Genomic DNA, 13,937 nt, shown 5'->3' on the forward strand with positions numbered 1-13,937 from the left:
GGAAATAAACAGCCTGGAAGACCCATCACAGCGATTACCCACACCCTGCACCAGCACAGAGATATACACCTCAGTGGGACCTAGATGTAGAGCAGGTTCTGGTTCACAATGTGGTGTCATCACAGGAACATGCGTCTGCAGCAGGAGGAGGCAGGTTCAGCCAAGCTTCCTGGCACTCGGAGGACTGCTGGGGATGAGGCATCTGTAAGGTTGAGCCAGGTGACAACCCTCTGGATTCGGCCTTCCAACTCATCGTGGAGAGTCAACAGAAGGCAGAGGAACATCACGCAGAGCTGTTGGAAGCCCTCAACAGAGTGACACACAAGTTGGAGGAATGCATCCGCCTACTCTCTGATGAACTGGTGCCCACATGTGCTCGTATGGAGGTGTCTATGGGGAGGATGGCAGATGCCATGGAGACCCTGGTCCAACAGAACGCGAAGATGTGTGCAGACCTGCACTTCATCGCGACAGCCATGAGTAACTTCTCGCAGAGGCAGCGTGGGAGGGAAACAAAGCGCCTCAACATCTCTCCAGATGCTTCTTATCCTCAAGGAGTCAGGCCGCGGCACTTGAAGGGAGGGGCAGCAGCAGCTGGAAACCCTGGGTCATCCATTCAGGAATCTCAGAAGATGTCTGCTCCCTCTGGGTCCCCTTAGCCTGTGACACCCTCAAACTCATCCTCTGTCACCAAAGAGGGAGCAACTGGCCTACAGGAGGACAACTAATGCAAGGCGGGGCCCTCAAGGCCTCAGCTTTCCAGAGGATGGATACCGAAGTCATCAGGGGCAACAGCGCCAATCATTGCACAGGTTGTCTCTACCCCTGCTGTGGTTGTCAGGGCAGCACCTAAAAGAAGTGGTAGGCCTAGAAAATTTAAGAAATTCTGATCACAAGTGATTGCACATTTTGTCACTTTATAATCTGAAAGCCCTCATATCATTCCAGGATGTCCAGGTGAACATGCACATTCCCTACCTTCCCGAGAATCCCACCCCATCCACGTTGACCTCCTCCTTCCCACAACTCTTGTCCATGTTTACCTCCGTGTTGCCACTAACCACCCTTGATGCCCCCTCTACCGATACTGTCGCACGCTCCCCCTCCCACACTACCAGCTCCCTCTGCCTTCTGTTACTCCAACCACCCCTCCTAGCACACCAACCCCAAGTTTGCTTCCCTGGAGGCAGTCATTGTGCAAGGGAGGCGCCTGTGGAGTCATTCATCTGAACATTCCACCCACCCCACGCCCCCAACCTTACTCCCTCCTCCCCCCGGACATCTTTCACCCTCCAACTCCCTCTCTTACGTCTATCTCCCCACTTGCACCATTCTCCCCCATTACACCGGCCCCTCCGTCCCCGTGTACTTCCTCCTCCCCCCTCCCAATCTAACCTCCCCAACACCGCCTCCTGCTCCCAACCTCACCTCCCCTGACACATTCATTCCCCCAACATCACCCAACCTGACACCAAAGCCGCCCTCCCAACCTCAGCCCTCCACCCCACCCTGGTCACCTTCCTTTCCAACGCGCACCTAGACCGTCCCCTCTCCCTACCACCCTTCGCCAATCATCCATATCAGACCATGGCTAAGACCATGAAGTTCCAAAGAAGGTCCGAAGCATCAATGGAGACCATGGAAGATGGCGTGAGCCCACGGTGAAGTCCGTGAAGTTCCGAAGCCTCAGCAAAGTTGAAGCTGCTGCATGGAGACCTCCCACTTCTGAGAACTGCTTTGCAGCAGAGGCATATGCATGAGGATCCACCCAGCATGGGATGCACAAGGTCCAGTAGCTGTAAGCCTCCAGCATTTTCTTTTCCTCAGGTGTCCGCGATCTGAGCAAGGCCCTAAAGATAAGACCCAGCTTCTGCATGTCACACTTGTCCAGTCGTGTTCTAGGCCGGTGTGTCTTCTCGCTGGCATAACAGTAAATCGGGCATGGCGGGATGTTTTCGGACAGGTCTTACTTTGCATCCCATTTGCTGGATGCAAACTGGGTTCACGCCAGCCTCAGCAGGATTTGCATTGGGATACCACTGGATGATCCCACAGTGATTTCACGCCGGTGTGAAACCGATTTCTGCCCCACCCACCATGATGCCTATTGCAAATGGGAACGGATGATTCCACCCTTACAGTAGTAATAATGGAGAGTGTTAAATAGTCTAATATATCAACTGGGACAGTGATAGTGTAAAGGGAAGAGATGGGAAAGAGTCTGTGAAGTGTGTTCGGGAGAATTTCCTAGATCAGAATGTTTCTGGCCCAATGTTGGATCTGATTCCAGGGAATGAAGTGGGTCAAGTGGATCAAGTGTCAATGGGGGAACAATTAGGCGACAGTGATCACAGTATCATAAGTTATAGAGTGATTAGGGAAAAGAACAAGGAGCAAACCAGAGTAAAAATAATTAATGTGCGATGGCCAACTTCATTGGTGTAAGAATAATATGGTCCAGGTAAATTGGAAACAGAGATTGGCAGGCAAAAAATTAATGGAACACTGGGCTGAATTTAAAGAGGAGGTAGTTTGGGTACAGTTGAGGTATATTCCTTTACAGTAAAAGGTAGGAAAAATGATGATGAAAGACAGCGAGTAAGATAAAGCAGGAAAATGATACACATGATAGATATCATGTGGATAATACAAGTGAGAATCAGGCTGAATATAGAATGATCAGAGGGAAAGTGAAGAAACAAGTAAAAGAAGCAAAGAGAGGGCATGAGAAGAAACCAGCAGCTAACATAAAAGGGAACCCAAAGTCTTCTGTAGGGATACAATAGCAAAAGGATAATGAGAGGAGGAGTTGGGGCCAATAATAAACTAAAAAGTGCATTTATGCATGGTGGCAGGGGTCATGCCTGAGGTGCTAAATTAATACTTTGCATCTGTCTTTACCAAGGAAAAAGATACTGCTCAGGTCATAGTGAAAAAGGGGGTAGTTAAGAAACTGGAAGGGCTAAAAACTGATAAAGGGAAGGTATTAGATAGGCTGGCTGTACTTAGTAGAGAAGTCACCAGGACAAGATGGGATGCATCCAAAGGGAAGTAAGAGTGAAAATTGCAGAAGCACTGACCGAAATCTTCAAATCCTCCTTGGACACAGGGATGGTGCCAGAGGACTGGTGAATTACAAATGTTACATACTAGTTCAAAAAAGGATTTCTGGGAAAGCCCAGCAACTACAGGCCTGTCAGTTTAACTTTGGTGGTGGGAATGCTTTTAGAAACAATAATTTGGGACAAAATTAAGTCACTTGGACAAATGTCGTTTGATTAACAAAAGCCAGTATGGATTTGTTCAGGGAAAATTGTGTTGAACTAAGTTGATTGAGTTTTTTGATGACGTAACAAAGAGATTTGATGACGGTAATGTGGGTTATGTGGTGTACATGGACTTCCAAAAGGCATTTGATAAAATGCCACATAACCGGTTTGTCAGCAAAGTCAAAGGCCATAGAAGGAAAGGGTCAGTAGCAGCATGGATGTGAACTTGCCTGAGTGACAGGAAGCAGAGAGTCTGGTTGTTTTTTTTTGGATTAGAGGAAGGTATATAGTGGGGTTCTCCAGGACCCGGTGTTGTATCCAATCCTGTTCTTGAAACATATTAATGACCTAGACTTGAGTGTATAAGGCACAATTTCAAAATATGTGGGTGACACAAAGTTTAAAAGCATTGTGAATTGTCAGGAGGATAGTGATCAACTTAAAGAGGAGACAGAAATGGGCGGATAAATGGCAGACGAAATTTAATGCAGAGAAGTTGAAGTGATTCTTTCTAATAGAAATAACAAGGAAAGGAAATATACAATACAAGGTACCATTCCAAAGGAGATGCAAGTGGAGAGGGGCCTGGAGGTGCATGTGCATAAATCATTGCAGGTGGCAGAGTAGGTTGAGAAAGTGGTTAATAAAGCATACGAGGTTTTTAAATAGGGGCATTGAGCATAAAAGCAAGGATGTAACGATGAAACTTGATTAAAACACTGGTTCAGCCTCAACTGGAATATTGTGCCCAATTAGGAAGGATGTGAAAGCATGAGAGAGTGCAGAAAAGATTCACGAGAATGGTTACATGGATGAGGGACTGCAATTATGAGGATAGACTAACGAAGCTGACGCTGTTCTCCTTAGCAAAGAGAAGGTTAAAAGAAGATGTGATAGAGATGCTCAAGATCACGAGGGGTCTGGACAGAGTAGATTGGGAGAAACTGCTCCTGTTGGTGGAAGGGTCGAGAACTGGAGGCCACCAATTTAAGGTGATTAGGAAAGAAGCAACGGTGATATGGGGAAAAATTTTTACACAGCAGGTGGCTAGGATCTGGAATTTATTGCCTGGAGTGTGATGGAGGCAGATTCAATCATTATTCAAGCATTCAAAATTAGCTGAGGAGCAAAAGGCAGGGGAATTAGCCGAGTTGCTCTTGCAGTGAGCTGGCATGGACTCGATGAGCCAAATAGCCTCCTGTGATGTAACATTCTATAATTCTATGTGTTACTATGTTTTCTGAATGATAACCTTTTTAGGAAACAGAGGTATCAAACTATTTTCTTTATGTTACTAATGTAATTTTTTATAACAATGTGCTGTACTCACATATGGGAGATTGATTTTTCTGTTCCTCTTCACTGTAGCTTCAACATCGTTGAGGTTTTTATAACCCCAGCGACTAAGTTGGAATCCCAGAGCCCAGTATGCAGGCATTAATGGTTTGCCAATCAGCTACATTATTTCAACCAAAAACAGAAATAGATGAATTATGTTCACTATCATATAGATCTCAAACAAAAACATGTAAAGCACTTAACTAAGAAGAAGTTCCTCTTAAATGACAAGAATTGTATACAAAATTGTTTGAAAGTCATGATTCTGTAATTTTATCTAGTTCTGTTGCTATTTACTGATAATGATTGTTTACATACTGTTAAGTATTCACGAACAACGTCTTCAGGTGAAGAACCCAAAAAGATGTAAAAATCCAGAACTCCACCTATTGTCCTATATGTTACTGATGGGCTTGGCTGAAGTTCAATCTCTGTCAAGAGAAGAAATGGAGTCATGATCTGTTAATCAGGTTTACCCATTATGGTCAATAGTAATACATTACAGATGGCCATAATAAATAGTGTAGTGTACTGTAATAGCCGAGCATTTTGTTATATTGCCCTCTCTGCTGCTCTCGCTGTTGGGAAGGTGTAAATAAAATTAGTTCAATAATGGCTGCCTGACCTTCAAATGTGTTAGTCTTACTCAATGCAGTACACAATAAATAGTTACGCCGAGTTTTAATTCTACTACTTTTAGTGGAGCTTTCAATAATAATAAACGATACTTGCAGCTAGCTATTAAAAGACTACAAATAACATTAAAACATATGTTAAAAAATACAATGGAGTTTTTTATGCAATTGATTGCACTCTTATGTTGTACCCAAGGACTGATCTGTGTATTATCTGTATTCTAGAAATACTTCGGTGGCAAATATAATACAATGAAAGTATGAAAAACAATGGAGTTTAATTTTCTCTCATAGTACAACATAGTGTGCTTCTGTAAAATTCTTATTTTGTGCTATTTTGATGCAGCCATTAGTCTATTTAAAATATGAATGCTATTAACTGTTATTAATAGTGCACAAAGTCATTTTTTTTTTACAAGTCATTTAATTCTGTGTGCTTCCATTAGCAATCAAACACAGGCTACCTTCTGTTTCATTTTGTGAATATTTAGCTCATAATTTATATGTTTTCGAATAACATTTAGTTTTTGGAATATTACTTTTAGGTTGAAGGTTAAAAGGTTAAATGTAGATAAATGGGCACAAGTGGCTAAGAAACTGATAAGCAACCCTGAAGCCCTGAAGTAGGTCAATTCAAGCAAGCTTGAAGTTAATTACACTTTAAAGATAATCTATCTTTATCCTGCAAGGTCAGAGAGGGGTATAAACACTTAAACAATGGATGATCCAATGCTAAGCCTTAGGGGCTAGATTTTCATCTTTGAGGTGGGTAACGGAAGTTTGAAAATTTCTCAGCTCGGCATGCCCAACTCGGGAGAAAGTTCCCACAAAAACATGATTTTCATTGTTGGGGGCGGGTGGGCTGCAATCAGGTCAGCCGACCCCGGAAAGAGTTCGGAAACAGTTACAGGGCTGCCAGGTGCTCAGTTGGGCTGTGGGAAAGGCCCGCCTCAGTGTTCCAGGCTTTCGTCCCAGTTAAAATAAAAGCAGTGAGGCCCTCTGGCCCTCACCCCCCACATCCCCTCACCTCCCACCCATTCCCCATCAATGTCACCTCATGCCCCTCCGCCCACTATCCCATTGTCCCTCATAACCCCATGCCTCCCGAACTAGAATCAGATCTGGCTGCCATTTTCACCATTCCATGGAGTATCTCCGATTCCATTGAAACCCAGCCAAAGATGTGGCTGAAGGGTCTCTACTTACTTAAATATACGACTTAAATTATGTACATAATTTTCAGATGAAAGAATGTTGAAAAAAGCTTTACAAATATAAGAATGTCTTTGTGGGTCAGAGAGTCTGGAGAAAGGGCAATCATATTCATTAGCAATATAAAATATTTATATAGATCTCAGAATCAAAGGGGAGTTTATAAGCAAGTTATAAATAGGGAGGGCTGTAAAATCCATTTACTTCTTCAGATCACAGAAGCATTTTTAAGTTAGGGATAATTAACCAAAAGTTCTGTCTGAGGACATCCCAAAACGTGTTATATCATCATAAAGATAAGCTGTGGGAGGGAGGAAAGTCTTTTATTTAGTTTGTCTGGGCATTTGCTCCTAAGGCAGTTTAGTTACAATTTGGGCTCTGGCAGCCTGCAGTTCACTGAGCGAAGATGGTCAAAGTTGATGGGCGTTAGTCAGGCTGGCAGTTAAGCCAAGCAAATACTAATTTCATCATTCTACATGGGGTGTGGGTAGGGGCTTAATCACAGTTTGGATTTCATGAGGGAAAAGCTGCTGGAAGATTTACTCTAGCTCGCAGCTAGTGGAAAAATTTTACAGTGGTCCTCACAGAGCTTTCTGACAAAGGAAGCAATCAGCAGAATTAGCTGTTGTGCACTCAGTTTTAAGAAGGGCACGACCAGAAATTCCCGCCAAAAGTCAGTAAGCTCACCAAATTTTCCATCCCCCCCCATAACAGGTCCCCCTGCAGGCAGCACCAGAAAATCCAGGCCACAGTTTATGATATCTTGAAGTTATTTACTTCTTGCGGGACTACCTAAAGGTATGCCACAGCCCTCTGGAATTTAATTTAATTTTCCTCAAGTTCCAGCTATTTTCTGAGGTGAGACTCTTTGTTTAATACCTTTTGACTGTGGATGCATCAGTCCCTTATTCTGGTTACCTTTTCAATGCTTCCCAGCTAATTCAAAACAGTGCTTGTTTTGTTTAAGTCTTTTATACAATAGTTTAATTTGTTTAAAAACGTGAAATCTTGTGGGTTGTTCTATTGGTTCAAACAAAGTGTCTGGATTTCTCTTTAAATGTTAACAACCCTAATATGATTATAACAATTGATGCCGAAGCTAGGTGCTAACATGGTTTACAGCCTGGAACAGTGTCTGACCTGAATTAAAAGTAGACCATATTCTATATGTAAATAATGATGCTTATGAGGGTTGTTCATTATACATGTAGTAGAAAGTGAAGTATGCAATTATGATCGCCCAAAATTATACTCATGCAATGGCTAATCATAATGCCTGCATAAAAGTGGTTACTATTTATTGTATAACATATTTTGAGACATTCACTGCCATAATGTGCAATATAAACATAGGTTTTCTGAAGATCATCTTTTGCCTGAGATTTCTCCTCCTTAGATAACAGTGTTGATGCAATATCATATTTCTCACGTCAAAAAATAGTTAGGCATGGATTGAGGCCTTACTGGAACACATTTGAACACTTGTGTGTGGAATTATAAAGAAAAACGAAGAAGAAAATATCCAATACAAATGCGGTCATATTTGTATGAAAAGTGCTAAGATTTAATAGCATGACATCACTAGAAAGGAAGTATATCATGCAATCCAGCTTTAGTCTCACTTTTGCTTGTAAGCAGAGCACACACAGAGTGATGCTCTGGGGACCAGGGCTAGAATCCCGCCACGGCAGATGATGGAATTTAAATTCAATAAATATCTAGAATTAAAAGTCTAATGATGACCATGAAACCATTGTCGATTGTTGTAAAAACCCATCTGGTTCACTAATGTCCTTTAGGGAAGGAAATCTGTCGTCCTTACCTGGTCTGGCCTACATGTGACTCCAGACCCACAGCAATGTGGCTGACTCTTAAATGTCCCTCTGAAATGGCCTAGCAAGCCACTCAGTTGCATCAAAACACTACAAAGTCTCAAAAAAACGGAACAAAACTGTACGGACCACCCAGCATTGACCTCAGCACTGGAAATGACAACAGCAAACTCAGCCCTGTCAACCCTGCAAAGTCCCCCTTACTAACATCTGGAGGCTAGTGCCAAAATTGGGAGAGCTGTCTCACAGACTAGTCAAGCAACAACCTGATACAGTCAGCCTCACGGAATCACACCTTACAAAAATGTCCAAGACACCACCATCACCATCCCTGGGTATGTCCTGTCCCATTGGCAGGACAGGCCCAGAAGAGGTGGCAGCACAATGGTATACAGTTGGGAGGGAGTTGCCCTGGGTGTCCTCAACATCGACTCTGATGAAGTCTCATGGTATCAGGTCAAACATGGGCAAGGAAACCTCTTGCTGATTACCATGTGCCACCCTCCCTCAGCTGATGAATCAGTGCTCCTCCATGTTGAACATCACTTGGAGGTAACACTGAGGGGGTCAAGGGCGCAGAATGTACTCTGGGTGGGGGACTTCAATATCCAGCAGTAAGGCTGGCTCGGTAGCACCATGACTGACCGAGCTGGCCAAGTCCTAAAGTACGTTGCTGGTATACTGGGTCTGTGGCAGGTGGAGAGGGAGCCAACAAAAGGGAAAAACATACTTGACCTCATCCTCACCAGCCTGCCTAAAATGGAATAGATTTCAAACGGAGCTAGCAACTCAAGAGTGGGCATCCATGAGGCGCTGTGGGCCATTAGCAACAGCAGAATTGTACTCGAACAGAATTTGTAATCTCATGGCCTGGCATAACTCCCATTTTACCATCAGGCCAGGGGATCACCCCTGGTTCAAGGAAGAGTGCAGGAGGGCATGCCAGGAGCAGCACAAGGCAAATCTAAAAATGAGGTGTCAACCTGGTTAAGCTACAACACAAGACAACTTGCATGTCAAAAGGCATAAGTAGCAAGTGATAGACAGAGCTAAGCAATCCCACGACCAATAGATCCGATCTAAGCTCTGCGGTCCTGCCACATCCCATCATGAATGGTGGTGGACAATTAAACGACTCAATGGAGGAAGGGGCTCCGCAAATATCCCCATCCTCAATGATGGAGGAGGCCTAGCACATCCATGCAAAAGATAAGGCTGAAGCATTTGCTACAATCTCCAGCCAGAAGTGCCATGTGGTTGATTCATCTTGGCCTCCTCCGAGATCCCCAGCATCACAGTTGCCAGTCTTTAGTCAATTCAATTCATTCCATATGACATCAAGAAACGGCTGAAGGCACCGGATACTGCAAAGGCTATAGGCCCTGATAACACTCCAGCAATAGTACTGAAAGCTTGTGATCCAGAACTTGCTGCACCCCTAGCCAAGCTGTTTCAGTACAGCTACAACACTGGCATCTTCCCAGCTATGTGCAAAATTGCCCAGGTATGTCCTTGTACACAAAAAGCAGGACCAATCCAACTCGGCCAATTAACACCCCATCAGTCTACTCTCGATCATCAGTAAAGTATGGAAAGGGTCATCAACAGTGCTGTCAAGCGGCACTTGCTCAGCAATAACCTGCTCACTGATATAAAAACAAAAAACTGCGGATGCTGGAAATCCAAAACAAAAACAGAATTACCTGGAAAAACTCAGCAGGTCTGGCAGCATCGGCGGAGAAGAAAAGAGTTGACGTTTCGAGTCCTTATGACTCTTCAACAGAACTGAGTAATATTAGGAGAGGGCCCCCCCCCACAACCTTAATCCAGTTTATATTTCACCCCTCTCCTAATATTACTCAGTTCTGTTGAAGGGTCATGAGGACTCGAAACGTCAACTCTTTTCTTCTCCGTCGATGCTGCCAGACCTGCTGAGTTTTTCCAGGTAATTCTGTTTTTGTTTTGTGACCTGCTCACTGATGTCCAGTTTGGGTTCCTGACCTCATTACAGCCTTGGTTCCAACATGGACTAAAGAGCTGAACTCCAGAGGTGAGGTGAGAGTGACTGCCCTTGACATCAAGGTCACATTTGACCGGAGTGTGGCATCAAGGAACCCTAGCAAAACTGGAGTCAATGGGAATCAGGGGGAAAAATTTCCACTGGTTAGAGTCATACCTAGCACAAAGGAAGATGGTTGTGGTTGTTGGAGATCAGTTATCTCAGCTCCAGGACATCACTGCAGGTGTTCCTCAGGGTAGAGTCCTCAGCCCAACCATCTTCAGCTGTGTCATCAATGACATTCCTTACATTAAGGTCAGAAATGGGGATGTTCGCTGATGATTACACAAATGTTCAGCACCGTTCGTGACTCCTCAGATACTGAAACAGTCCATCTCCAAATGCAGCAAGACCTGGACAATATCCAGGCTTGGGCTGACAAGTGGCACGTAACATTTGTGCTACGCAAGTATCAGGCAATGACAATCTCCAACAAGAGAAAGTCTAACCATCACCCCTTTACATTCAATGGCATTAGCATCACTGAATCCCCCACTATCAACATCCTGGGAGTTACCATTGACCAGAAACTGAACTGGACTAGCCATATAAATACTATGGCTACAAGAGCAGGTCAGAGGCTAGGAATCCTGTGACAAGTAACTCACCTCCTGACTTCCCAAATCCTGTCCACCATCTACAAGGCACAATTCAGGAGTGTGATGGAACACTCCCCAATTGCCTGGATGAGTGCAGCTCCAACGACACTCAAGAAGCTTCACACCGTCCAGGACAAAACAGCCTTCTTGAATGGCATCACATCTACAAACATTCCCTCCACTACCGACACACAGTAGCAGCAGTGTGTACCATCTACAAGATGCACTGCAGGAATTCACCAAGGCTCCTTAGACAACACCTTCCAAACCCACAACCACTACCATCTAGAAGGACAAGGGCAGCCGATAGATGGGAACACCACCATCACCTGGAAGTTCTCCTCCAAGTCACTCACCATCCTGACTTGGAAATATATCGCTGTTCCTTCCCTGTCGCTGGGTAAAAATCTTGGAACTCCCTCCCTAAGAGCACAGTGGGTGTACCTACACCACATGGATTGCAGTGGTTCAAGAAGGTAGTTCACCACCACCTTGTCAAAGGCAACTAGGGATGGGCAATAAATACTGACCCAGCCAGCGAAGCCCACATCCCGTGATTGAATAAATAAAAGGTCTATCATTGTGCCCCAGATAAGAAGGGGGGCTCGTCACTTAGAGATACACTGTGCACTAGGCCCCTTAGGCCCTCAACGTCAATATAAGTTAAGGCAACTGTTCCATAAAGCAGCTCGTGCAGCTAAGCAGAGTTCCAGTGACACAGTGCCATTAGGCATGGCAACTGAAAGAGAAGATGCTATTCAATTTAAATAAAATTAGGCACCCCTGCCCTTCAAATCCAAGCAACCCTTGCCCAGTGTCCATATATTCTCCCCACTGTCTCTTCCTAAGTAATTGAAAAGTACCCATTCACTGGTTGCTGCCACTCAACAATGCTACCCTGACAATCCTAGCGCTTCATGAAAGACTGCCCAGAATGTCACATGTAGGCCTTATCTTCCCTTTTGCAATATTGAACTATTGGTAACAAAATTGCGTCATTCTTTCATCATGGACTGTTAGGCACCATGGCAGCTCAATTATTTCTAATTGACATTGTTCATGTATTGTTGAAGCTGGTAACCACTGTTACTTTCTACAGCATAACTCTTCTTTAGCTGTATCATTCAATTATAATGTTTCCTATTTGTGCTACTAATACTGAATTTTAATAAATTATGAAAAATATACTTACAATTTTAATACAAAGAGCAATCACAAAAAATCTTTGCTTTTGCACCTAACAGACAACAAATGTTCTGTTCCATCTTTTGCAATGGTTGCTTTCTATATATTTCAGTGATAACAGCAGCATTTGGTAATTAAAAAGTAAATTACAGTCTGCTGAAATATTACCCAAAAGTTATTTAAAACCTCAATACCATTGAGATCTAGGATTTGCAAAATATTTTTTTCAGATGTGTTCTTAAGGGGATGGGCTGTGCATAGCCTTGCCATGCAACTCTAAAGTAGGGGTAACAATAATACCCTTCTAGATTACATTTACAGCACATCCTACAATGAATTAATTGTATTCCCACCTCTCTCCCCATCCTTGTCACCTTTTGCAGGACAAGGTTACAAAAACTACAGGGAACAACAGAGAAGCGATCGGGGAAAAGCACGCCTGCATCTCCCGAGCCTCTTGGAGAAGATAATGGTCTGTCACATGGGATCAGTTCTGACTGAGGCTGTTGCATCTAGTATCATTGAGGACATACTACATGATGACACTTTCCTGTCTTCTGCACCTTCTGAAATCCCACTTTGTCTTCATTCTGCTATCTGGCGTGAAGCACAAGCTGCAGATGGTGTGACCCGGGCCTCTTCCTTTCCACCCAATCCTAATTCCCTCAGCCTAACCCTCCCCTTCTGTATTTCTCCTTTCAGATACCTAAAAGTTACCACCTGACCAGGCAGTGTAGTCTCACCAGGAAGGGCGAGAGCCACACTAAACATCTGATAAAGAAGCACTGCCACTAAATCTGACACTCAGCCACCAACACAGATGCTGGCATTGCACATCCCTCAGAGGGCATAGAGTCAGGATCAGGACATGGTGAGACCCAAGCAGCCAGGCCGGAGGAAGGACAGCTTGCATGCCAGCTCCCAGAAAGTGAGATCATAAATGAGTTCTGCTACAGGGATTCAGGTGAGGACTTTGATGGGGCAGCGTAAAGGAGGATGCTGATGGTCATGCAGAAAGGCGCTTGGTCTAACACATTTCTGTCACTGTGAAAGTGCATGAAGATGTCTAACTCCAACATGGCAGAAGACTTCACATGAAGCTCGGAATCCATTCTTTCCAGTTTGGAAGTCGTGGTCAAGATCATGACAGTCTTTGAGGACCCAGCCATGATACAGCGTCTGATGGCCCAGGTGTCAGCTTCTATTGCAGTACAAACAGAAGCCACCCAATGTCTCAGTGCTACAGTGGAGACTCAGACTGAGGTCATGAGATCCATGCTTGCTGCCATGCAAGCCCAGATACGTGCCGTGCAAACTCATTCTGCTAGCATGGCTGTGGATACTAGTGCACGCAAGCTTTCACAGCAATCCAACAATTTTTCCTTTAACTTTATTAGGATTGCTTAGGCAATGCCCTGAGGAAGTGGCAGTTGCTCTGTGGTGCACGAAACTGATGTCCTCTCTCACAATGACACCATTCATACTCTCACCACTGCCACTCCAGCAGCACCCCTGTTCATGGCTCTCACCCAGTAAGCCCAGACTATTGCCATCCATGCCGAGTTGGTGCAGTCCTAAGCTAGATCCTCAAGGTCCAGCGCTGCCCAATGGTGTCCTGCAAGGCCACCTGCAAGTGAAATTCAGCAGCCTTCCATCAGATATACGGCAGCCATTGCAGTAGCAGTGTGTAAAGACACATACAAGACAGGCAATAAGGGAATAAACAAAGGTGAGTTCAGTTTTGTATGTATTATTGGGAGCATTATTGGATAAAGTTGTAATGGAATGGTTTTTGCTGGGGTTTTTTT

General features: G+C 44.2%; 1 protein-coding gene across 4 annotated transcripts in view; it reads right to left on the reverse strand.

The window, feature by feature from the left end:
* Positions 1 to 13,937, reverse strand: part of si (sucrase-isomaltase) — a 228,583-nt gene that overhangs the window by 135,981 nt on the left and 78,665 nt on the right. For all 4 annotated transcript variants that reach the window (XM_078563786.1, XM_078563784.1, XM_078563783.1 and 1 more), the window contains 2 exons: positions 4,926 to 5,038; positions 4,600 to 4,725 (listed from right to left, as the gene is read on the reverse strand). In XM_078563786.1, the coding sequence (XP_078419912.1) occupies positions 4,600 to 4,725; positions 4,926 to 5,038 (239 nt within the window). The remainder of the gene's footprint in view (positions 1 to 4,599; positions 4,726 to 4,925; positions 5,039 to 13,937) is intronic.

Source organism: Cetorhinus maximus, chromosome 19 (genome assembly GCF_964194155.1).
Source record: "Cetorhinus maximus chromosome 19, sCetMax3.hap1.1, whole genome shotgun sequence".
In the NCBI taxonomy this organism is placed as follows: domain Eukaryota; kingdom Metazoa; phylum Chordata; class Chondrichthyes; order Lamniformes; family Cetorhinidae; genus Cetorhinus; species Cetorhinus maximus.